The sequence below is a fragment of the Macaca mulatta genome, chromosome 4, assembly GCF_049350105.2.
Source record: "Macaca mulatta isolate MMU2019108-1 chromosome 4, T2T-MMU8v2.0, whole genome shotgun sequence".
In the NCBI taxonomy this organism is placed as follows: Eukaryota; Metazoa; Chordata; class Mammalia; order Primates; family Cercopithecidae; genus Macaca; species Macaca mulatta.
In genome coordinates this window covers 120,654,384-120,678,831 of record NC_133409.1, presented here as the reverse complement: position 1 = coordinate 120,678,831, position 24,448 = coordinate 120,654,384, and the positions used below count along the sequence as shown (strand labels likewise).

The window sequence follows — 24,448 nt, the reverse complement described above, 5'->3', positions numbered from 1 at the left end:
GAATAAACACTTAAAACTCCAGAAATAAAAACAGAAGGGAATTAAATTATAAGTTCTCTATATGTCAGTCATTGGAATAAATATTTTCTATATGGTTTTTAATTAAATAAAAGTCATGTTAACTTTTGTGAAAGAAGTGAATCAACTGAATTTATAACATACAGCATTCAGGAAAATAGAACATTCCTTGGTTTCATTTTTGTAATGATGGAGAAGAAAGCAAACTGACAGCATTTACTGTATCATCCTCAGTCAAAGATAAGATCTAAGAAATTTACATTTCACCAAGTTAAAATTAATATGTGAATCTTACAACACGGCAAAATATTTTAGGTTGGGAATTTAAACAAATTACAGGCAACTTAAAAGGGTAGTGCAGTCTTTATCTTTTTTGTTTGTTTAATGTCATTCAGTGTTAAACTTCAATTGGAAACAAATTCTAAAATAATTATAAGAATAAGCCTATGGAATATTCTGCAGGTCATTAAAGGCTGAAATATTTTAATAAAATAGTTTTCCTCGCAGGTAAGACCTCAGGATAAATAACCTTAAGGTGCAAAGTTATAAAGTTGAGTAATTTTCCCAATTAAAGTCAACAAACTTTAGCAAACTCATTAACAAACCAGCAACAAGAATGAAGACATTAACTTTTACTATGATTGGCATAAACACTGAAGCAAAAATAGTATAAAGATAATAACAACAAAATATTTTACCAGGTTTTTAACAGTGACATGATTCTTTTTAATTAAATTTAGAGAACACAAAATAGGACTCAGAACAATAAGTTCAGTTTCCTTTTCTAAATATCAAATAATAATTTTGTTATGATTTTACATAAACATATTATAGATTAACCCTTAACCCATGAACAAATCTGATAATTTAACTTGAAAAGCACTACCTCCTAGAATATGAGTTTTCTTTGGTAAGTAAACTATCTAAGGACTGTGTTGACTTGGCACCAACTGTAGCATGGAGTCCCAATAGAAACTGCACCTCCCAAGGCATTACCATTGACAGATCTTCAGGGGATTTTAAACACATTGAATCAGCAATGATAATTTTGGAGACAGATGACTCATATTTAAATACAATTTGAATATGAATGCCCATGCTTGTTCCTGGGAAATATGCCAAGAAAAGAAGCGGGCATCTTCAATCTGAATTCCACTGGCTTCATGCTGTAAAAAAAAATGAACCTAGCTAGCCCATAAATAACTTTTCCCTAAAAGGAATATTTATAAAGGAGCTTGCTATGGTTTAGATGTCCACACCAAAACTCATGTTGGAACCTTAATTCCTAGTGCAGCAATGTTGGGAGGTGGTGCCTTACACAGTGAATAGACCTTTAAAATAGATTAAAGTGTTTCTCATGAGACTGGATTCATTCTCTCAAGAAGGGATTTGTTCTGGTTAGAGTGGGTATCAGAAAGCAAGGTTGCCTCTCCTGTTTTGTCCTTTTTTCATTCCAGCTTCCACATTCACATCTCTGCCATCCTATGGTGCAGCATGAAACCCTCACCAGAAGCCAAACAGATGCCTATGCCATGCTCTTGGGCTTTTCAGCCACTTGAAACATAAGCCAAATAAACCTCTAGTCTAGTCTCTGTTATTCTGTTATAGCAACACTAAATGGACTAAGAGCTCTTACAGTGCTTGATTTAACAAATACTAACAGATTGTAAAAATACACATTTTAGGTTTATGTTTACTTATTTTGATAATCAATTTTTTTAATGAACAAAATGTATTTCCATGAATTGAATTCTGATTTTTAACACTGTATCCATCAGAAACACATGTTCAATTTATGATTAATGATTTAGTCCAGGCAATTATTAGGTTATAACCCTGATAATCCTTGCAGTGGTCATTTTAATAATTTTGTTTTATATAATTTCCATTTGTATAAAAAACATGTTTATTATATTTTATCAAACTATGAAAGTACAATAAACAGAAAGCATGTTCAAAACACAAGATATGAGAAAGAAGGATTTAAAATACACACATAGGTACACACACATGTCTGGCGCATGTGTATAACAAACAAAAATGGCATGTTAGGCAATGTGTAATAACTAATATCTATGTCATAATAATAAATAAACATTGTTTGCCTATGCTAAATGTAAGTTAATATTCTTGAACTTATATGAAATTAGCATCTATGTGTGTCTTACTAGAGATATATACCAAATAAAACGATACAGTAGATATCAAAATATAAAAATAGGCAAAACACTCCTTAGATATTGAACAAAGAAAATAGGGAAGAGACAGTACTGTATAGAAGACAGAATATATTAGTGTCTTAAAAAGAAATAATAAAATATTGAAATGATAAGTATACTTTACTAGTAAATAACTATATATCAAGATATACATGGCAAACCTGTCAGTAATTTAAGATATATGACAGAAATACAGTTCAAAAATTTTAACTTAACATCTCCTGGCACAAATGAGACTGAAAGGAGGTAAAGTACGTGTGTATATTTTTTAATACCTGGGTTCAGTTATTATTTTACAAGTTGAACAGATAGTGACTAAATTCTCAAATGACCAATCAATTGGATATATTATATAATCAGAAATAACAAAGGGAAAAATATTCATCTCCTAAAAAGTTAAAAACTATACCTTTAAAAAGTGGTTTAAAAATATAGTGATAGAATAATTCGCTTTTATAACTCAAATAAAATTTTTATAACTTATTAAGATCTCAAGAGATAGGCATAGTAGTAACAGAAATGAATCTCTGGCTAGGAATTATGCTATAAATGTGAAATATTAACAAATCATTCATTTGGTATAAAATATTAGAGAAAAAGGATAAAAACCCACTTTGAGAAAGGAGAAGAGATAAAAACAATTATAAAATGAGGGATGATTTAACTGGGAAAGCAAAACATGGGCGTGATATGAATATACGATATTTGGAAAATATAAGCAATGCCATTTTGTAACTGTTATTTTCTAAGTTGTGCATATATAGATATATATATGAGATAAAATCTTACTTGAAACCTTAGTATTTACATTGCAGAGTGAATTACTAGTGGGATGTTTATAAGCTCTCCTAAGTATATATTTACTTACTTGTGGGTAAATAAATACTGACCTGCAGTCAAAAGTGTGTCCAGGGCCATCAACACAAATCCCTCCATTAAGACAGATGACTGAATTAAGTTCAGGCTCAGCACAATTATCAATGCTTTTTTCACAATATGCACCAGTGTATCCACGTGGGCAAATGCAAATAAATCCATGTGCTGACTTCTGACAGAAGCCTTCATTCATACAAGGCATGGATGTGCAGTCCTAGATTAAGAAATAAAGAATCAAATTTGATTATTAGTATAAGGCTGACCATTTTAATAAAATTATATTTTTATTTAAACATAATCTAAAAAACTGATGTGCAAGTTTGTTTGACATTTCCTTCCTCTGTTAATTGAAATATATGTTTATAATAGTGTTTTTTTTTTTTACCTTTTATTACCAGAAAGACTCTGTCAAATATTCTATTGCTGATTTACCAAGAAAAAAATCATTATTAATCTTTATAAAAACATGTATCATGTCAGAGAACTGCCCCTGCCCCCAATAATGGTGCTAAAGCAAATTTCCTCTGCAGATAATAACAGAATTCACTAGCCCTTAGTGTCTATCATACCTCTGAGTTTTCCCAAAACAGCCCCAGTTCAACTCTGCTCTCCTAGGGTAATGATTAATAGTACTTCCATGAAATTTCAAAGGATTTCTGGGCTTGATCACATACTTAGAACAAACACTTCACAATAGATTTATGTCCATGTAAAATACCTAAAACTCCTGTAACAGCTGAAGTTTGAATCCAATCATAATCTTTTAATTACCTACTTTTTCCCATGCATTTGTCCAAATGTATGTCCAGCGTTACTGACACCTATAGCTGCAGAAGTGTAAATGTCTTGTAGAGTTAGAAGAATCTGGATAATACCTATTACTTTTTATGCTTAAAAATATTTTAGAATTTCTCATAGCTTTACTTATTTATTCAACAAATGGTATTTTATTTATTGTAACTACATTGATGTGCAAAATGGCGATAATATCACCCACCTCATATGGTGTGCTATGAGACTTAAATAAAATAATGGCACTGTGTCTTAAACATCATATGTGATCAGTAAATATTATCTTTCTTTCTTCTCCACTCTGAAGGCCAAGGGCTCAGTCAGCCTCTACTTCAATGTTTTGGCACTTAATTTGAACAAGAAATATGTTTCTCTGTATATTTAGCTTCTACCATATCATACCATATGCTTTTAAGTTTACAGTTTAGGGTGTGTGTGTATATATATATATATATACACACACACACACACACACATATATACACACTTACATTGTAGAAAACACATGTCATAGTACCACAAACATGGTATGACATTATTTTTCATAATGTAAACTGAAAAGATTTGCACCCATAATTCTGAGAAATAATTTATGGAAAGTTATGACATCATTAGTAAAACTGATTATTTTCAATGAGTTATCTAAAGATATCTTAATGAACCTAAACCAACTTGAATCATTTTGCACTCTAGGTCTTGAGTTCTTACATTCTCAAGGATAATTGCGTATGCAAACATAAAATACTTCCTCAGCATTTTACCTTGAAAAGTGATAATTTTCTAGAATTATTATTCATTAATTAACACCTATGCTTACAAATATTTAGTGACTTTTAAAAAGTGTTAACAACAGAAACTCATACTGACAAGACTATTATGGAAGCCATTGCATTAATATCATTTATCCACTGGAAAATTAGATGATGTTAAAAATAATCCGAGAGATTAATTAGTGTCATCCTCAATTAGAAATGAATTGGGCACTTCAGTATAATATTCCAGTCATGCCTGGAACTTAGATAGTAATCTTGTACACCCCCACCCCCCACAAGTGATAGAATTAAGTATGTTTTTGTAAACAAATGCTATGATATTTGTTCCACTTTTGCTGAAAATTTGAACTTGTTAAGAAAAACCAAGGGCACATAGTAGACTATCCTGTAGGTATTGCAGTTTTATTTATGGAATAGAAATGCAGAATTCCACAGGGAGTGTCATGGAAACATGTTTCTCCCTTAGCTCTATTTCCAGATATGTATGGAATGACTTATTAGAAAACATTACATAAACTAATTGAACTGTATCTACCACGGGAAGACAGGGATCGTTTTTAGACTGCCAAAAGTTCTGTCTCCAGGGTTTCAAGAATCTTTTACTAAATTAATTAGAAAGCTTAATGGGAAATACAAAGGCAATTTCTTTTTAGAAGAAATCAAATTGTCATTTAAAGTTCTTGATCTTTCCTGGTTTAAAAATTTAAAAGGATGCCTTTCCTTTTGTTCATCATCATTTCTATTGCTTTGCTATATTCTATTTAATATAATAAAGTGCTTTCCCAAAGAGTTCACTAAAGTAATTTCAGAAAATAAAATATATAAAAGGTTGAGTATTTAGAGAAAGAGATGGAAGCCAGGAGGAATCCTGCAGACCAGGGCAATCTAGACAACTGAGCTTGACCCCAGTGATATATTCATTCAACTTGTACTGAAAATATTATGCCAGGAAATGTACAGGAGCATGAAAGGAACAGGGCAGTGATATATTCATTGTGAAATTCTTAGACAGGGCAAAGTACTAACTGGGCTAGTAAATGTGACAGTTACCTCACTGGCTCAGATAGTTGTGTTCTTTCTGAGGGATGTGGTTTAGATCCACAGGGTTGTCCTGTGATCTCTGAACTTCCTAGAAAAGGAAGTTACCCAGTGTCATCTTTAGCATAACACTTCTCTCATGGCATCACGTTTTATCTTTTAGCATTAGTGTTTTGAGTAGTGGAACGCTTTCCTCAATTAAGATCTTGGAGAAAGGGAAACAGATAGAGAGAGAAGTACAATTTGAAGAGTGGGAACAGAACAAGGTACCTACTAAGTCCCTGCCATTCCCCCTGCAAAGGGGGGATTAACCTTCACAGAATTCCGTGAACTTTGGCCAGTTCTGAATAAGAACTGCTAGTGTAGTCAAGTGTTTTTAAATGTGTATATTCAAAAATCTCATTAATTCTGTGGGTTTTTACTTTGCAAGCTACAGGGTTGGGCAATCCAAAAGACTGAGAACACTTCAATCAGATGTAACTACGGAATCTGTAGCATTGTAAGTGACATGTGCTTGCTGCTGGTAGTCAAAAGAGGCTGGAAAAGGAAATGCAACTTCTCTTACCCCCACTTGTTTTACTCTTCTGATCCAGGTTTGGGCTCACTTTTGCTGAGTATTCACAGGCTTTCCCTAACTTAGGGATTCAAGATTTAGGGACGAGGGCAAATAGTGGAATAGCTAGAGGACAAATACCTAGAGAGCATAGTGGCATTTATTTAAATAAAGGATGCATATACCAAGAAGTAATATTCACATTTTACCAGAACAAATACATAAGAAAATATTTCTAATAAACACACAAGTATGGTAGGGCACACACAAACGAATGAGCAAGAGGGGGTCCTAAAATTAGTGCTGATTATTTTCTGCTATGAAATAGCATAGAATGAACTCAAACTTCGGCACCTAAAACACAGAAAGAATTTTAAGAGCAATAAACTGTCTTAAATATCCAAAAAAGGGTACTGATTAAATATGGTACTTCCACACAATAGAATATTAATAAGAAGAAAGTAGAATATATGGTAGTATAGAATATATATAAAATATGATATAATATATATTTTATATATATAAGAATAATCTGTGGTTGATTAAGTGAAAAAGCAAGGTACTCTGTGTGTGTGTAATAAATGTTCCCATTTTGCAAGATCTTGTCTATTTTAAGGATTTGTTTCTAATTAAAGGATAGTGATATTCTCTAAAATAATTTGTAGGAAAAAGCTGACCATTTGTTGAGGGGGATGGACTCAAACTCAAAACTCAAACCCTCTCCTGGAAAACATTCTGATGGTTCAATCATTTAATTTCAAATAAAAAGAATGAGAAAAACTTGTTAAATAAGTCCCTTTTAAACCTGTCAAAAATCACAGAACCTTTAGAGTTCTGTAATAAAGTAATTTTGGATACATGAAAATAATTTTCTGAATGCCAGAATCCACTATGTACTAGTGAAAGAATAACAAAAAATAGAAAAACATACATGATATACATGGCAGACAAAATGTAAATTATATTAAATTAAAAGCTCATAAATTACAGTTCACACTCAGAGAAACACAAATACATGCACTCATGTGTGGGTACTTAGTTTTTTACATGCAGGGGACGCATGTGCAGTCTTGTTACACGGGTATATTGCACTTAGGTAGTGAGCATAGTACACAATAGGTCATTTTTTTGAACCATTGTCCTCTCCTTTCCTCTACCTTCTTCTAGTCCGCAGTGTCTATTATTCCCATGTTTATCTCCACAGTTGTTGAATGTTTAGCTCCCACTTATAAGTGAGAACATAGGGTATTTTCTTTCTGTTCCTGCATTAATTACTTTAGTTTTATGGACTCCAGCTGCATCCATGTTGCTGTGAAGGACATGATTATTTTTGATCACTCTGTAGTTTTCCATGGTGTATATGTACCATATTTTCTTTACCCAATCCACCACTGATGGTCACCTATGTCGATTCCATGTCTTTGCTATTTATACACAGTTCTTTAATTCTTTCCTTTTTATTTAGAGAACTTACATGAGTCCTTACTTTATATTAAGTCTGCTCATAACAATATATTCACTAGGAGTTAAAGCACACATTCTTTTATTTCTACTTCATCTAAGAAAGTCATGATTTTTTTTAATTCTGCAGTTAGTTTTTTTTTCCATTTTAGTTCATAACATATATATTTATTATTTGATATCTTAAAAATAATACTGCTTCCATGTACATACACACGGTGCATGAGGATACATGCCATCCTCCTAAGTCTTATCAAACTTGAAAGAAAAATATCTGCTTTCTATGCTGCCTTTCTCACTTTTCTTTTCTGTTTGTGTGTGCACATCCAGAACTTAAATTACATTTTTTTTTCACTAGTCATAGCATATGTTCTCTCCCCAGGCATGCATTTGCTTTTCTCCAGCATTAATTCTAATTTTTAAAGCTTCCCTCTAATTGTCACTTGGACAAAAAACAAAACAAAGTGTTTCAGGTTTCTCTAGAAAAACAGGATGAATAGGATAGATATATATATGAAAGGGAGTTTATTAAGGAGTACTGACTCACACTATCACAAGGTGAAGTCCCACAATAGGCCGTCTGCAAGGTGAGGAGCAACGAAGCCAATCCGAGTCCCAAAACCTCAAAAGTAGGGAAGCTGATAGAGCAGCCTTCCATCTGTGGCTGAAGGCCCGAAAGCCCCTGACAAACCATTGGTGGAAGTCCAAGGGTTCAAAAGCTGAAGAACTCGAAGTCAAATGTTTGAGGGCAGGAAGCATCCAGCATGGGAGAAAAACGGAGGCTGGAAGACTCAGCCAGTCTAGTTCTTCCACATTCTTCTGCCTGCTTTATTCTAGCCTAGCTGGCAGCTGATTAGATTGTGCCCACTCAAATTGAGGGTGGGTCTATCTTTCCAAGTTCACTGACTCAAATATTAATCTCCTTTGGCAACACTCTCACAGACACACTCAGGAATAATACTTTGCATCCTTCTGTCCAATGAAGTTGACACTCAATATTAACCATCACAGCAATTTTGCTTGTGTTGCCCATCCAGCCCTAACATAAACTATATTTTTTCCACTCCTAAGGAACTTCACATATAACACCTTGCCCTATGTTGACTCGAGTGCACTTTTCAGTTAGTACTGCCTATCTTTCTCCATTTCTCTTGCGTCTTTAGCCTTGAAAAACAGTTCATGAATCTCCTTCAGAGTGTGTTATCTAAGCATTGTACCACAGAGAAAGTTAAAAGAAATAGGTCAGCTAGTAAGTAAGATAGAGAGATACAGCACTAGAGAGAAAGAGATGTAGATCATTTTCCATGTGGAGCTGGTGAGGTAGGAAGTATATCTAATGATTATTATATCTCAATTTCTTATAGACATTCAATATCTAAGATTCACAGAGTGAGCAAAATTACATGTAGAGTACACTTAATGCATTGGTGAAACATGACAAGATTTTTAAAAAATTATTAAGCTATAATAATTATTCTAGATGGTACTAGTACAAATGAGATAAAAAGTCAAGAAACAGAATAGTCCAAAAACTAACCCATATATAGAAATCTACTATATGAAAAGCGAAGCATCCCAAATCAAGAATTAAGAGACCCTTTGATAAAATTTCTTGGAAAAAATCATTATGCTTAAAAGAAACCATTAAGTTAGATTTCTAGTTTTTATCAATCATAATGTATTCACTATGAGTTAAAGCACTAAAAGCATCATGAATTCTATAATTGTAGTTAATGAGAATATAAAAATATATTTAAGGTATTACAGTGTGAAGGATTTCTTTGGAGAGTGACAAAGCCCATTTAGGAAGGAAAAGTAAAGACAAATATGAAAATCTCACAATTCGTAAGCTGTATAAAGTAAGGGTGTCCAGACTCTGTAAAAGATTTGCATTTTTTTCAGAACCTAGTAGATTTTATCTATAATTTAAACTAATATATACAAATCAAAAAGTAAAGGGCAAGTAAGCAAAAAGAAAAAGGGCTATAAGTAGGCAAGACACAAAGAACTACAAATGACAAATAATAGTATAGAAAGGTGTTCAATCTTGATAGTAACCTAGGAAAATGTAAATTAAAATAATGACAAACTGCATTTTCCTCATGAAGTTAGTCAACACTTTGTAACAAGTGATTTCATTTAATAGGATATAGGTAAGCTGGTGTGCTCGTACTCTCATCAGGTAAACATGGTCTTCAATGTTTATTTGGAATACTTTATAGCTATTAAAAAGAATGAATCAAGACTCTTTGCATTTTAATGGAATGACTCCTAACATATACTTCTAAGACAAAAATATCACTGAGTATAATGAGTTTGCTCTTATGCTAAAATAACAATATTAGGAAAAAATCTAGAAGCATTTAGGTAGAATTTTAACAATTGCTCTCATAATATTGGCTGTGTATGTATGTATGTATATGCATACATACATACATATGTCAAAAATGTCTATTTACTGATATTTTAATTCAAAACAAAGAATATGATATTTGTACTATCAAGAAATATGGTGTTAGAGATTACTTCAGGCAATATTTGTGGTAATGCAAACAGGATGTATGGTTCATTCATTCTCTACCAGGGAATTTATTTATTACATTTCCTTTTCCGCATCAAGAATGGCTTTCACAATCCAGAACAAAATAAACACAATATCAACAGATAATTATGCTTTTTAAAACTGTGTCAGAAAATGTGCTAATTGTTTTACATGCATTATCTCATTTAATTCTTGCAATAACCTGAGGTAGTTACTGTGATTACTTTTATTGAATAGTCAAAACATAATTTCAAAATAAATGTAATTTGAGAACACACAGTAGGTAAGTAGCAATACAGAGTTTCAATCCTGGTTCTCATTTAACTACTCCATCACCCGTCTCTGAAAGGGCCACTTACTGAATAGCTACTGTGTTTCATGAGCATTCTCACACATGATCCTGTGATGTCAGAACTAGTATAGCTATGCTTTACTGACTAGGGAGAGAGACACAAAGAATATAATAAAATATCCATGGTTTCACAATGACAAAAGCTTTTAGTTTGTATGCATCCTCCCTTTACTATGTTATTGTCAATCAAAAATGATTTGGAAGAACTCCCAAGGATTCCAAAAGGCTCACAAGATTCTCATCTACCAAGAACGGTCACAATCTTCAGTCAACCAACATTTCTCAGCAAATGATGCATCCCATATAAAATACCATATGTCAATCACACCACATGAGACTCCTGAAGATTGAAAGACATATCCTGAGAATATTAAAGGTGTTGCCCACTTCTTGATATATACATCCAGTATTTGTTGTGATATCTACATTAATTGAATCCTATGTCATTCCTACATATCCACAGATACCTTGTGATATCTACATTAATTGAATCCTATGTCATTCCTACATATCCACAGATACCTCTGTCTCCTAAGACCAGAGAGGACGAGGCAGATGGTAAAATTTAAGCCATCTGAGCAACTGTTGATAATGGATACTTCAAGGATTTAGTTTGGTGGGGCAGTCAGCAGGAGGGAAGGGAATTGTGGAATTTTGTAACAACAAAAGACAAAGAAGGAAAAGGTGGAAAAAAAAAAAAAAGCCATGATTTGTAGTTTTGTTTGGAGCAGCCAAAGAATAACACAGAGGAAAGATGAGAGAACAGTAAAATCATCAACTGTGGGAGAAATGACTTCGAAATCTACAGCAAGCAATTTGATTTTTCTTTTAAATTAAAATTTTTGTCATATAGCTTTAATAAAATTATAAGACTTACATTAATTTTGATCTTACATTGTATGCTAGTCCCATCTGCATCACATGAACATGGATATTCATTAATAGGTTCTGTGCACCTGAAACACATAATTAGAATTAAATTTTCAAATAAGTAGATGTTAAAGCATAACTTCAAGGGAGTTTCACCATTTAAACTTTTCTTTCCTAGTTCAGGTGAAAAAAAGCACTCCCATGAGCAATACAAAGCAGAGTTTATTCCTGGGTTTCTTATCCTTGAAGGTGACTGGACTGAAAAAATGGATCAATTTTCATTTTTGCCATTTTCCCCATGGCAATGAAAAGAATGAACAGTTTTAAAAGATAAAAAGTATGTCTAGGGCTTATGTGAGAAACTGAAGTTAGCTATGGCCAGGCTGCATTGCAATGAGCTGCCAACCTTCTTTCTCCCTTCCCTGCTTACAAAGTAGGTGGCAGAATTAGAAAAGAAAAGTAACGCAGAAGCAAGCAGCATGGTGCATCTGTGATATATTCTTCTTTGCCACCTGCATCTCCTAGAAATACCTTCACTCTAGATGTGTATTAACCAATATTTTATCCATGATCAGAGGAGTTATTACACAGATTCATAGAGTCATAAAATACTTTTCATACACATAGGGATGAAAGAACCAGTTTATTTAGGAACATTTTAAATACTAAGTGTGTGGTATTATCTCTCCATAGAGCAAATAATAGAATGTCTCATCATCTTACCTGCTAGTTCTATTACCATGAGCAGTTACCTTTAAGTACATTAAAGTCTAATTAATCCACATTTATAGAAAATTACTTTATGCTAATGAACAGAAATAAAAGAAGGGCAGAGATAATGTATCAGTACATTGCATTAGCTAAAACTGGCAGCATCTGTCATATTAAACGTACTTAGCTCTTGTTTTATGAAACAGCATAATTAAAATTATCTTTATCAACTTTCCCTTGACAATAAGCCTTAAATATTGTGAGTTAAATATATTTTCATAAAGCTAATAATAAAAAAAATAAAAATAGCTACCTTCCATGTAGACAAGGATTTGAAAGGCAATCATTTGCATTTGTTTCACAGTGTGTTCCAAAAAACCCACTCTTGCAGTCACAGGTATAATGGTTGATGCCGTCAATACAAACTCCATCATGAAGACAGGGCTCTGATAGGCATTCATCAAGATTTATTTCACAATTGATACCTATGTGGGAACAGACAAAGCAAAACATGAAACCATTTAAATACAAAACTCAAAAGTTTGTTCATTATGGTAAACATCTCCAAGAAACAAAGACCTCTCTCTATAATGATAACTTGATATTCGGTAGCAAAATAAAACATTTTCCAAGGTTGAATATATTTAGGTCTGTGAACATCCAGATTAATAATTTAATGTGAATGACAAAAACAAAGCACAAGCTTAATATACTGAGGAGATTGTTTTTATTGTAATGTTTGTTGAGAATATTAGTGAAGTAATGAATTATATCAAGTTGTCACTGTGAATACTAATTCATAATTTTTTTTGTAATGGTGTTTGAGAGTCAAACATTTATTACCTATAAGAATTAAGAATGAGTTTGAAGTTTTCTAAATTTGGCTTTAGTGAATCCATTAATGGGCTCTCTGAGATTTCTAAATGAAATCTAAGTTTGGCTACATACTTGGGATTTTCAAAGGCCAAGTAGCGAATATTTTTAAGCACCTACCAGGAACCACTTCTATGCTCAACTAGAGGTACCAAACCAAAAAATAAACTTCCTGTTAACCCAAAAACGTTGTTAAGCAGGCAATAATTTACAGATAGAAAACATCCAGATAATAACATAAGCAGAGCTTAATAGAAAGCAAGATTGTGTTTCGTATGTTTGAAATATCTGGAAAGAGCACAGAACCATTGTAGAATTGTTAGAATAATTTATTTGCCCATTATATCCATTACTAGCAAGCATCTACTAATAAAAACTAGCATTGATTGAGCACTTATTGGTGTGCCCTGCCCTTAAGGCTTCCTGCACATTATCTTAGCTAATGCTTATCAAACCGATAAGCAGATCTCATTAACCTTAACTCACTGGTGAGTATTCAGAGTGTAAGTAAAACTTCCAGGCCACACAGGCCATAACAGCAAACAAGAATTTAAATCATGTTTCCTCTGACTTGTGCTTCCGATCATTACTTTAAATTACCTACCCTGCAGCTACTCTGATATGTGCATAAGTTGCTATGCTGAGTAATGCCGTAGATACCAATTGGAAAACATGGTTCTTGTAGCCAGTACATAATACCTAGTTGTAAAAAAAGATAAGTAATAAGCTTCTTATGATGAAGAAGACAATGAAAATAGCTGACATGTGGGGCTCTTACTATGTGCCAGGTATGCTAATTTCAGAGGTTCATGACACAGTTTTATTTCCCACTCACTCTCTATTATTAGAGTGAGTTACCGATCCTCTTTACATTATCTTCACTCTGAGACCAATGTTAATGAATCATACTCTATCTGGGATATTGACATCTGTGTTTAAGAGGAAAAAAGACACTTCTCTTTCATGTTGGGCTTGGTCATATGACATAAAATGTAAGTGACTCTTAAGTCTTTCACCTACAAATCAAGTTATACGACTAAGTCCAACAGAAATGGAATGGGAAAGAATGTTTCTCCCCCAGGAAAGGGCAGATATTTGTAACAATAAAATTTAGTACAAGCATAATCAATCAAGTTTCCCACTTGTAAATTGGTACATCATAGGTTTATTGGGTTGATAGAGTATAGGCATGCACCAAAAACAACATAGCCAAGGTCTGATACATGTTTAACATTTTATTACTTTCAGGTTCTTGATTAAAATATCACAACCTCATTATATTTAATTAGTGATTTGGACAGTTCCAAAGACACCACCATACCAATTAGGAAGATAAGTGAAAAGTCTCTGTATCGCTATGTAGAGTGTTGGCAGAGTCAGTGCTGAAATTTTCAGTTAAAAAAAGATAGATGGTCAATTTATAACAAAAGTGTGGGGGCAGAGACAGAAAGTGTTAAAAGAGTTTGGGACAGGATGCATCCAGCAATGTTGGGAGATGAGGAGATTTGACAAAAGACACTCCACTCTGTTGAAATGTTCTCTCCATAAAAGGCAAACATGTCTCAATTTAGCTAGAGATAGCATCATCAAGATTATATTAGGATCTTTTTTTCCTAATGTTTTATTCATTAATTAAAATTGTGGTTATAATTTGACTTTCTAAGTAGCCTCCAAAGAGGATAAGAATGGAATAACTAGCCAATGTGAACATTTTGGTCTCTATAAACCATTCTCATTTTTAACATTATAGTCCTTCAGAATCATACATATCAAAGTCCCCTTTACCTTTCTAACTACATCTTATTTTAACCTCACCCTTGACTAGTCTACTTTACTTACATTGACCTCCTTATGTTTTCTCAAAAGTTTTGGGCATGCTATTCTTATAAGACCTTTGTACGTTTATTCCCTTCCCAAGAAATCTCTTCCAAATATTTCACAGTCTACATCTTCTTCAGGTTTTTACTCAAATGTCACTATCTCAATGAGGACTATTCAACCACATGATACAAAATTGCATTCTCGTCTTAATCCACAATTGCCATTATCCTGCTTTATGTTTTCCTCCTATAACAAATAATCTCCTTCTAGCATTCCATAAGATTTATTCATATTATTTTTCATTTTGTCTGTCTTTCTCCATGATAAGCTTAGCTTCGTAAAGGCATAGATTTTGTCTGTCTCATTCAAACCGCATACATTCAAATATTTGTTAAAAAATAAATCCTTGTCGTATACGTGTGTTTGGGTTTATATGTGCATGTTTTTGTATTTTGTTTTACAGATTTCTGTTGTTTTCTCAGAAATCCCAGCCTCTTCTCAACCATGAACAAAGCAGTTCTTGAGAATCTGGGGAAACTGTTAGTCCTTGCAAAAGTGAGAGTCAGAATCCAATGAGGTGATGGTGATGCCTCTGAGGCGCATAACGAAAAGAGTGTCTGTGCAGCCAACGGGAAATATTTAATGGGACCCCTGCTTTTTCCCACCTTCCAACAAAGACATGTTCATGTGTAAAAAAAGACACACAGTTGTGGAGGGTCTTGGACTTTGGTTCACAATGATCTCCCACAAATAATTACCAACCTATCCAAACTCTAAGTTATTTATCTGTAAACTATGAATAAAAATATCTCTACTGTAGCATAGTAGAGAGATGTTCATAAGTATGCATATATATAAAACAATACATATGCTACTTTATTATTACAACAATATTGTTTATTTTCATAGGATAACAATGCTTTGACATAGCACATCTAAAAAAAATAGTATTTATTAGACATGATCAAAGCCTTGGCTGAAGTGTCAGTCTCAGTTTTTTGCCTACATTGCCTTATATACCAGGTATTTCTTACTGGTCATTAATTTATCTAATGCATATGTATGTGTTAGTCACAGTTCTAGACTCCTTGCATAGTTCCCTTGACCTGGCATTCATCACTGCCACCTCCATCACAGCATAGCAGATGATTTTCACAAAATCTAATGATTTCATCATGGACTTCATTTGACAAAAGAAGAGCCATGATACATTTTTTTCTTTTTTTTTTTATTTTGTTATGTCTAACATATTGTTCTTTCCACCTACCCACCTGCCTGCTTTGGAGCTACAACAATAGTTTATGTTTGAAATAATTTTCAGTTTGTGGTTCTAAAGTTTTTGATTCATTCATAACGCAGGCAATTCCTTTTTTAAGCAGAGTGGAAGGTTACCTGTGATATTTGAGGTTTTTTCTATGATCCCACTTATGCGAAAATCCTCTTTACTAGTCCGCCTCAACATCTGCCTCCAGAGTGAATATTTTCACATTGGAAATTACACAATCCTTTTAGAATCAAGCCATTTAAGTTCATAAACTGACAGGTTTGATCAGCAAAATATTTTCATGCATCAACAATATTATAATAGAAATTATATATATTCCTATATATATATGATTACACACACACACACACACACACACAGATATATATATCTGTCAATCAGCTGTCTTTTTTCAGACTGTGTTTTTGTTTTTCTTACTTTCTCTTCATTCCCTTTTTACCCAACTTCTTCCCATTGGTCAGTGTTACATGTTCAGACAAGTTTTTCAAAATCACTTTCCTGATTCTTATTTTTTTTCATTTCACATATGAGAACCTTGAAACATACTTTATGAACTCTCCATCGCCCCCAGAAATAAATATAGTCTCCCTCGCCTAAAACCAAATTCTCTGTTCCAATCTTTCCTTTCTTGTTGCTGCTCTGACTGATATTATCAGCTACTCTCATCTCCTGGTTTATAAACCTGATTGAATAATACAATCAACTGTGGAGTTTTTAAAAATACAAAATACAAAATCTGAATCGCTGAGAAACAGGACTGAAAAGCTATATTTTTAAAAATCTCTCTAGATGATGGTAAATCATAGCTAAGGACCGCTGCTTTTTTATCAAACTGGCTTAAAATTAAACATTCTCTATATTTTCTCATATCCATGTTAGCTCCTGATAGTTCTGCCCAAAATGTCATTTCCACATCTCTGTTTGCAATCTGTTTTTTTGTTTGAGGTCCTACAAAATTCTAGTTAATTTTAATATTCCTTTCCATGTCTCCCAATGCATATCAGCTAATATCATTTATCAGAGTCTCCTTGGAGTTTATTTATTTGAATTATTGTCTTATCTTCAAAACTTTATTACTAGTTATTTGAGCACAGGGATCATACCTATTTACTTTTATTTCATGAAAATGCCAAATACAAAACTTTTCATGTAGTAAATGATCAAAATAGTCTGCTTAACTACTACTGAATACATCCAAATTGTGATAATATTTTGAAAATGACTAAAATTTACATAATGGCATGATATTTACAAAGGACATAATCAAGTTAATGCAGGCATATGATAATTGCATAATTTAGGGACTTAAGAATCAATGACTTTAAAAATTCAAATTCATATTTCTAAACATTTTGAATTACAAAATTTAAAAATATCATAAGAGCTCCAAAAGCAAAATGAAGTTTTGTAAAGGTTTCTTACTTTGAACAATATTTAAATTAAAAACAAACAATTTTAACTGTCATATAAAAGATTTCCAGATAGGCAGTCCAGCAAATGCTATTCTATGAGAAATAATCTAAGCAAACATGCAACCTTAGTGTTTAAAGGTATATCAATCAAAAATTATGAGATGTGCAAAAAAATCCAGAAACAACAAAAAGTGGATGGAGTAAGAATAAAGCTGACAGAGAGATTAAAATGATCAGAGAAGGAATTTAAAATATCTATTTAAAACATGACTGATATGTTAAAAATATATCATAAAAGGTGGACAGATAACTGAATCAATAAGGAATATCAAAAGAGATGAAAACTATAAAAATATTCAAATTTAAATGCTGGGAAAATTAATTTAATGAGCTTATCAGTGGACTGGACATAGGAAAGAACCAATGAACTTGAAGATAAGGAAGTATAAATTAAGCCAAAGGAAACCATTGGAGGTGAAAAGATTAAGAAAACAGAAAAGAGCTTCTAAGAGATGTAGAATAATATTGAAGGTTCTAACTGACTTGCAACTGGAATCCCTAAAGTAAAAGGGAGAGATAGTATAATAGGATAAATATTTAAAGAGATAATGGACATGAATTTTACTAAATTAATGGAACTCTGTAGCAGTTTCAGACAGTGTACAAGCTATTTTGCTGTTTGGCCCACATATCTTAGAAGCCTAGTCTATGGTATTAAAGATATATGTAGTGGAAAATATGATGCATACTATTTATAGTAGTGCCAGAGGAAGAATCATAGACCGAGACTCTGGACCAAAACTAAGACATATATAGCAGATAATTATCCTGAAATTGAGAAATTGTTTCTGGCATAAGTCTGGGTAAGTGGTTAAGATGAAACATCTGACCATGAGACATCAAGTATCCATAAGTACAGGACTTCCAATGCATTTGGCAAGACCAGTAGCAATCTACAGTAGGTAGAACATCAGGAATTGTGTATGAGTATGCCAGAGATCACAGATAGTTGCACTCTTAAGTTACGTACTTCTGTCACAAAAGAAGCTCATCCTAAGTTCATACTATTTTTGTATGGGCCCTCCCTGGTGGCCATCTGAAGGAAAAATAACAAGTCTGAGCTTGGTTCATAGATGGGTTGACTTGGTATATGGGTATAAACTGGAAACGGACTGCTGCTTCCTTAAAGCCTTATTAAGAGGTTGCCCAAGAAGATAAAGCAAAAGGGAAATCCTTCTGATGGGCAGATCTTCAGTCATGTGACGTGGTCATAATCTTTGGGTAGAAATAGCCTAAGATAAGAATATGTATGGAGTTTTAGGTAGTGGCAAATGACATGGCTGGCCTGGAAGGTAAAATATGACACTATCTGGGTCAGGGAAATTTGAGAAAGAGGCATATATTGGACTAATAGGAGTGGGTATGAAGTGTGAAGGTCTCTGCAATGCATGTTAATGAAGAAGAGGCATTAAATAACCATACAGAAAGAACTCAGCCAGAACTCAACATCTGTCCTTCTCTGGCATCAGCCACCATAATAGTGGTACAACAGGCATGAACAGAGTAGCTTGAGTGGCAAATATGGAGGCCTGTACATGGACCCAATACATGGGCTCCTATGTCCCAAGACTTAGTTAGCTACTGCTTCCCTCAGATATCCAATCTTCCAGGAACAGAGACCACAGCCACTACACACTTAATGGTCAGCCTTTCTTGTTTCTCTGCCAATAGGTGTTTGGCCAGCATTACTACTCAAGGGCTTATGTAATGTTGTTCCATCAATATGAGAGCTCTCATAACATCTCATTGGACCAAGGAAGCTACTTTACAGCAAAACATGGTAGCAATCAGATAACGATGGATCTGTTGGTTTTATGATGTAGCACACCAACCAAAACCTACTAGGTGTAACTGAGATGTCAGTTTGGAGATGAGATATTTTGGGGATGGAATACCATCTTATAGAATGCAGTATGCATTCTACATCAATAATCTTTATATGATGCTTTATTCCCAATAGGTATAATATATGGAATTGGGAACCGGGGGGTAAAAGTAAGTGGATCATGTGACATCCTTCTTTGTGAACAATTGGGAAATTTGTGCTTTGCGTTCCTGAAAACATAGGCTCTAGTAATCTAGAGGCACTGATTACCAGGGGAGAGATCCTTGTGCTAGAGAATACCACTAGAATTCCTTTTTGAAATGTATGGCTGTTGTAGGCTCTTTGTGCTAAGAAACTATCAGTCAAGGAAAAAAGTTTCTTATTATGATAGGGACTGAAATGTTTGTGATCCCTCCAAATTCACATGTTGAAATCCTAATCCCTAAAGTGATTAGGTCATAAGGGCACAGGCCTCATCAATGGAATTAGTGCCCTTATAAAATAGGCCTGGGGAAACTTCCACCATGTGAGGACATGGCTAGAAGGCAAAATCTATGTACCAGAAAATGACCTTCACTGGACACCAAATCTGTTGCCGCCTTGATCTTGGACTTCTCAGCCTCTAGACCTATATGAAATAAATTTCTGTTACTTATAAGTTACCCAGTCTACGGGATTTTGTGATAGAAGCTCAAATGGACTAAGGTACAGGGGTAAGTGCTGCTGATAATGCAGAGGGGGGAAGTAGGATGCTGTTATAAAGTAGGGACAAGGATAAAAATATGTGGCAGTAAGGTGATCTACTGAGCAGTCTTCATTGTCATTCATGAACAAACAAAAAAGTCACAGCCTTACTAGGAGATCAACTCTCAGGCATGAGTTTCTAGATTAATTCACCAGGTAATCCAGTAGGCCAGCATATTTTCTATCCAAAGATGAGGGTAACATAATTTGCACAGGAGAGGAGAAAGAGAAGTATCAGAAGCTTAGTACCAAGACCAACTTTGGTGAAAGAAATTGGAGTTCTTCCCAGTAATCCCTGAAAGTGATCTTGTCCATTTACCTAGGAAGAGGCAAATTAGAATTTTGTGTATCTGTTTTCAGATTAAGTGTACTTATTTTAGAAAGCAGGCAGATCTGAGCAGCACAAAGCGTTGACTAGAGTAGATAAAGTAATGAGCATTCCACGTCCCCATTCACAACAGCAGCAACAGAACCTCCTACCAAGTTCAGAGTGAAAATTTTCCCCAGGAATTGAATATCGCAGGGCCAAAGGGGTCTGCCTTGCCCAAGTTTAGGCCTCCCCTCTGCTGTGCAATGAGTGAAGGTGACTCAGTATGGATCAATAAGGGGCCATCCCCATTTCATAATTCCTGGAGGGATCAACTGAGGCTTCTGTTGTAACGACAACTTAGCTCACCATCTTCCTTTCCCAGTCCTACTTCTCTTTCCCCTCACAGGCATTACTGTTGAAAGTAGTCACCGATAACTCACCTACATGTAAAGTTCAGTCTCTTTCTTAGGAAGCCTAACATATGAAAAAGTTCCTTTTCCATAGGAACACTTTTAAAATATTTTCTGTCAAAAAACTTAAAGAAAAAAATATTGAAAGTGTATGAAGTAGTTACTAGGAAAATGTATATCATTAATAAAAATATTGGCAGTACATATCAAGTACTGGATTAAACCAGCACAGATTTGGCATTTGATTAACCATCATTTGCTAATATTCCCATTGTTTGGAAAGAATTTATTAGAATATTATATCTGTTTGCAAAGGCTCTCCAAGGAACTTTTATTCACGCTTTATTTTCCTGTCTGTAAATATCCCAGGTTTGGATAGAGGCTTTTAAAATTCATTACAGTAGTCCTTAAAGGTTTGGAAAAGGACAAGTATCAATAAATATTTGATGATAAAAATGATGACGATAATGATGTTCATTTAAATCTTATTTATCCTTATACTTTCCTACATCTTTTATGAAAAGAATGGGAGCAATTGACAATTAAATGAAGTCTTCTCTCCTAGACTTCGTTACCACAGGAATGTGGCCAGATGTTACAGGACTTCACAGTTTATTGTAAAAGTCATAAAAACAATTACTATGTCATTATAAAAAACTTTTAAAGAAGACATTCAAAATATCCTTCACAAAATTGCTAAGACAAGCAAAAACAATATTCTGATTCATATTAGTTACTCATTGTTTTCAGATCACTCTGAATGAGTCAAGAAAGCTATGTGAAATAAGGCACGTGTTTAATTAGGCAACTATGTTGAGAGCTTTGGAAAGTGAGAAGTTGTTCAAGGTGAAGATATACAGAATATATCTAAGTACAAACAGGCATATGAGGATTGATTAAAAATGAAAGATATTAGACAATAGAAGTAACAGTTTATAGATGACTTCTGTTCTAATGAATAGATAATTACTTATTACTTGAGGACCCTGTGTATTAACTCTGATTAACATGTTAAAATATTGTCAAAACTTATGAACTTCACATATTCATATGAATGTACATGGCTATAATTTATCAACTAACATAAATATTAATACAATCAGGAAATTTTACTTCAAACAAATGATTCTAACCCTTGCTAATATAATGCAGAAAATAGCTCATTATTTAAAGTACTGTTTAGTTCCTAGGTTCTGTTATGATTAAAATAAACACTGCATGATTCTATCTGTATGAGGTATCTAGTCATCAAACGTATAGACACAGAATAGAATGGTGGTTTCTAGAGGGTGGGAGTGGGAGAAAATGGGTAGTTGTTCAATGGGCATAGCATTTCATTTATGCAAGATGAATAATTTCTACAGATAAGTTATTAACTATAGTACCTATAGTTACCAATATATTATTGTTTACTTTAGAATATTAGGATAGGTTGCATGTTAAATGTTCTTACCACAAACACACACACACACACACACACACACACACACACACACACACACAAAGAATACTAGAAAATTTTAGAAGGTGATGAATATGTTTATTATCTTGATTTTGGTGATAGTATCATGGATATATACATATGTCAAAATTAGTCGAGATGCATATATTAAATGTGGGTAGCGTTTTTGGATATCAATTGTATCTCACAAAGCTACAAATGAAGTCTTATTAACCACATATGCTATAATGATTTCTATCTCATAGGGCTAATTTGAGGATTAAATGTGTCTACTTTTAATCCTCAGTAAAAAGTTACTGCAATCAAAGTATTTCAAAGGACACTATTTAGGGACAATTGCTCTAAGCTTGTCTAAATCAGTGCCTCAAATATTCTTATGTGCATCATTGAGCTCCAACAGTAGACCCTGCCACATTCCCCATTCCAACTCATAAGAATGAGAATTGAGATCATTAGGATTAATTTTATGGCTTATTACATATAAACATTGATGCATATAACTCTATTTCTGAGTATGCATATCTTATTTGTTGTACTTGAATACCACAATATCATTTCAGTTATATGTACATCACAATCTTTACATGGTAAAGTATTTCAGTAGGACTACACTGAATAAGATTAAAAATCAGCTTGCCATCAAAACGATTCTTTAAATGAATAATGATTTCATGAAAATATTTGGTTTTAGGTAACCTGTGTGTAGCTAGGAAAACATTTTAATTATGCTTAAAATGTGAATTTTAGGACAATTTTGCTTGACATAAAGAAAGCTAATAATCAGTGCGATGTACCGGCATGACTAGTGTAAAAATATTGAAATGTTCTGTAACTAACCATTGGGTGTTGCTGTTGCTCACCCTTCTTAGCAGCCCCAACATTTCTTCTGCAACTATCCAGACTGTATGAGCCATCAAGTGAGGCATAGAAACATGAGGTTATACATAGGTCAAAACAATCATTACATAATTTTATTATTACCTCTGAAGATAAATATAACAATAAAAATGTTTCTCATATCAGTGAGCTCATGTTTAAATTTTTTGAATCAAAGTAGCTTGCATTTTTTTGTATTTTATAACAATTAGAAAAGAAATAATCTTTAATTGCCATTATTTGTTAAAATTATACTTCTACCTAAGGAAAATACATCATAAGCACTGAAATCTTTCTTTTATAATCAAAAAAATGTAACATTGAATGGCCTAAAATTATGTGATTAGAAGATGACAAATGGAATCACTTTTACAGAATCCTGGGGCTTTGAACAAAATTTGGGACATTTTACAATGTATGTTTCTCTTATTTCTGACAACTCTACCAAGTAACCGGAGATCAACGAAAAACTCTAATTTTAATTCTTCATTTGAATGGGTTCCAAACCAGGGCCTTGATGAAATTTAAGGATTTTGTTTATCCCCTCCAGGTTAGGCACAGACACATTCTGACATAAAGATTGATTTAGGTTCAATGAGTCAATCGAACACATTCAAGAAAAACCCTTTGGGAAAACAAAGCAGACCTAGCAGTCACTGAGACCAAGCTGTGAGCCAGAACACTCAGAGTGGAAAATAAATGGTCTTTATCAGAACCAAAAAGCGATCTGAAACTTATACAATTTTGGAGGTATTCTTTAATTTAAAAAAACACTCATGATTACAAATATAAAATAAGGCACAATATGTTAGAACAATCCCTTCTATGTAAAGAGGTTACACTTTAAACATATTAACTTCATAGCAAATTCATTTCTAGTCACTATTATTTTTAACACAGAGCTGCATGAAAAATGGAAAATTTTGAAATTAATATAATTTCAACTGTTCTCCATATGGCTAATTCCATAATTTACTTAGGTAGGAGGCACACTTTAATTTTGTCAGAGAAGTAAAAATCCATGATTAAAAGTATCCAGTGACCTAGTTAATTTGAGATTTAATTTTCCAAAATTAAGAAAACATCTTATTGGAGGTGCTTGCTTTAATCCTTAAATCAATAGCATAACATTTTATTTATTCAAAGGTATAGACAATGGCCTATA

General features: G+C 33.4%; 1 protein-coding gene across 2 annotated transcripts in view; it reads right to left on the bottom strand.

Annotated features, from left to right (window-relative positions):
- EYS (EGF-like photoreceptor maintenance factor) overlaps window positions 1-24,448 on the bottom strand; it is a 1,786,799-nt gene that overhangs the window by 1,092,657 nt on the left and 669,694 nt on the right. For both annotated transcript variants that reach the window (XM_078001263.1, XM_078001264.1), the window contains exons 17-19: window positions 12,519-12,690; window positions 11,502-11,580; window positions 3,128-3,327 (exon numbers count right to left, since the gene is read on the bottom strand). In XM_078001263.1, coding sequence (XP_077857389.1) covers window positions 3,128-3,327; window positions 11,502-11,580; window positions 12,519-12,690 — 451 coding nt within the window. The remainder of the gene's footprint in view (window positions 1-3,127; window positions 3,328-11,501; window positions 11,581-12,518; window positions 12,691-24,448) is intronic.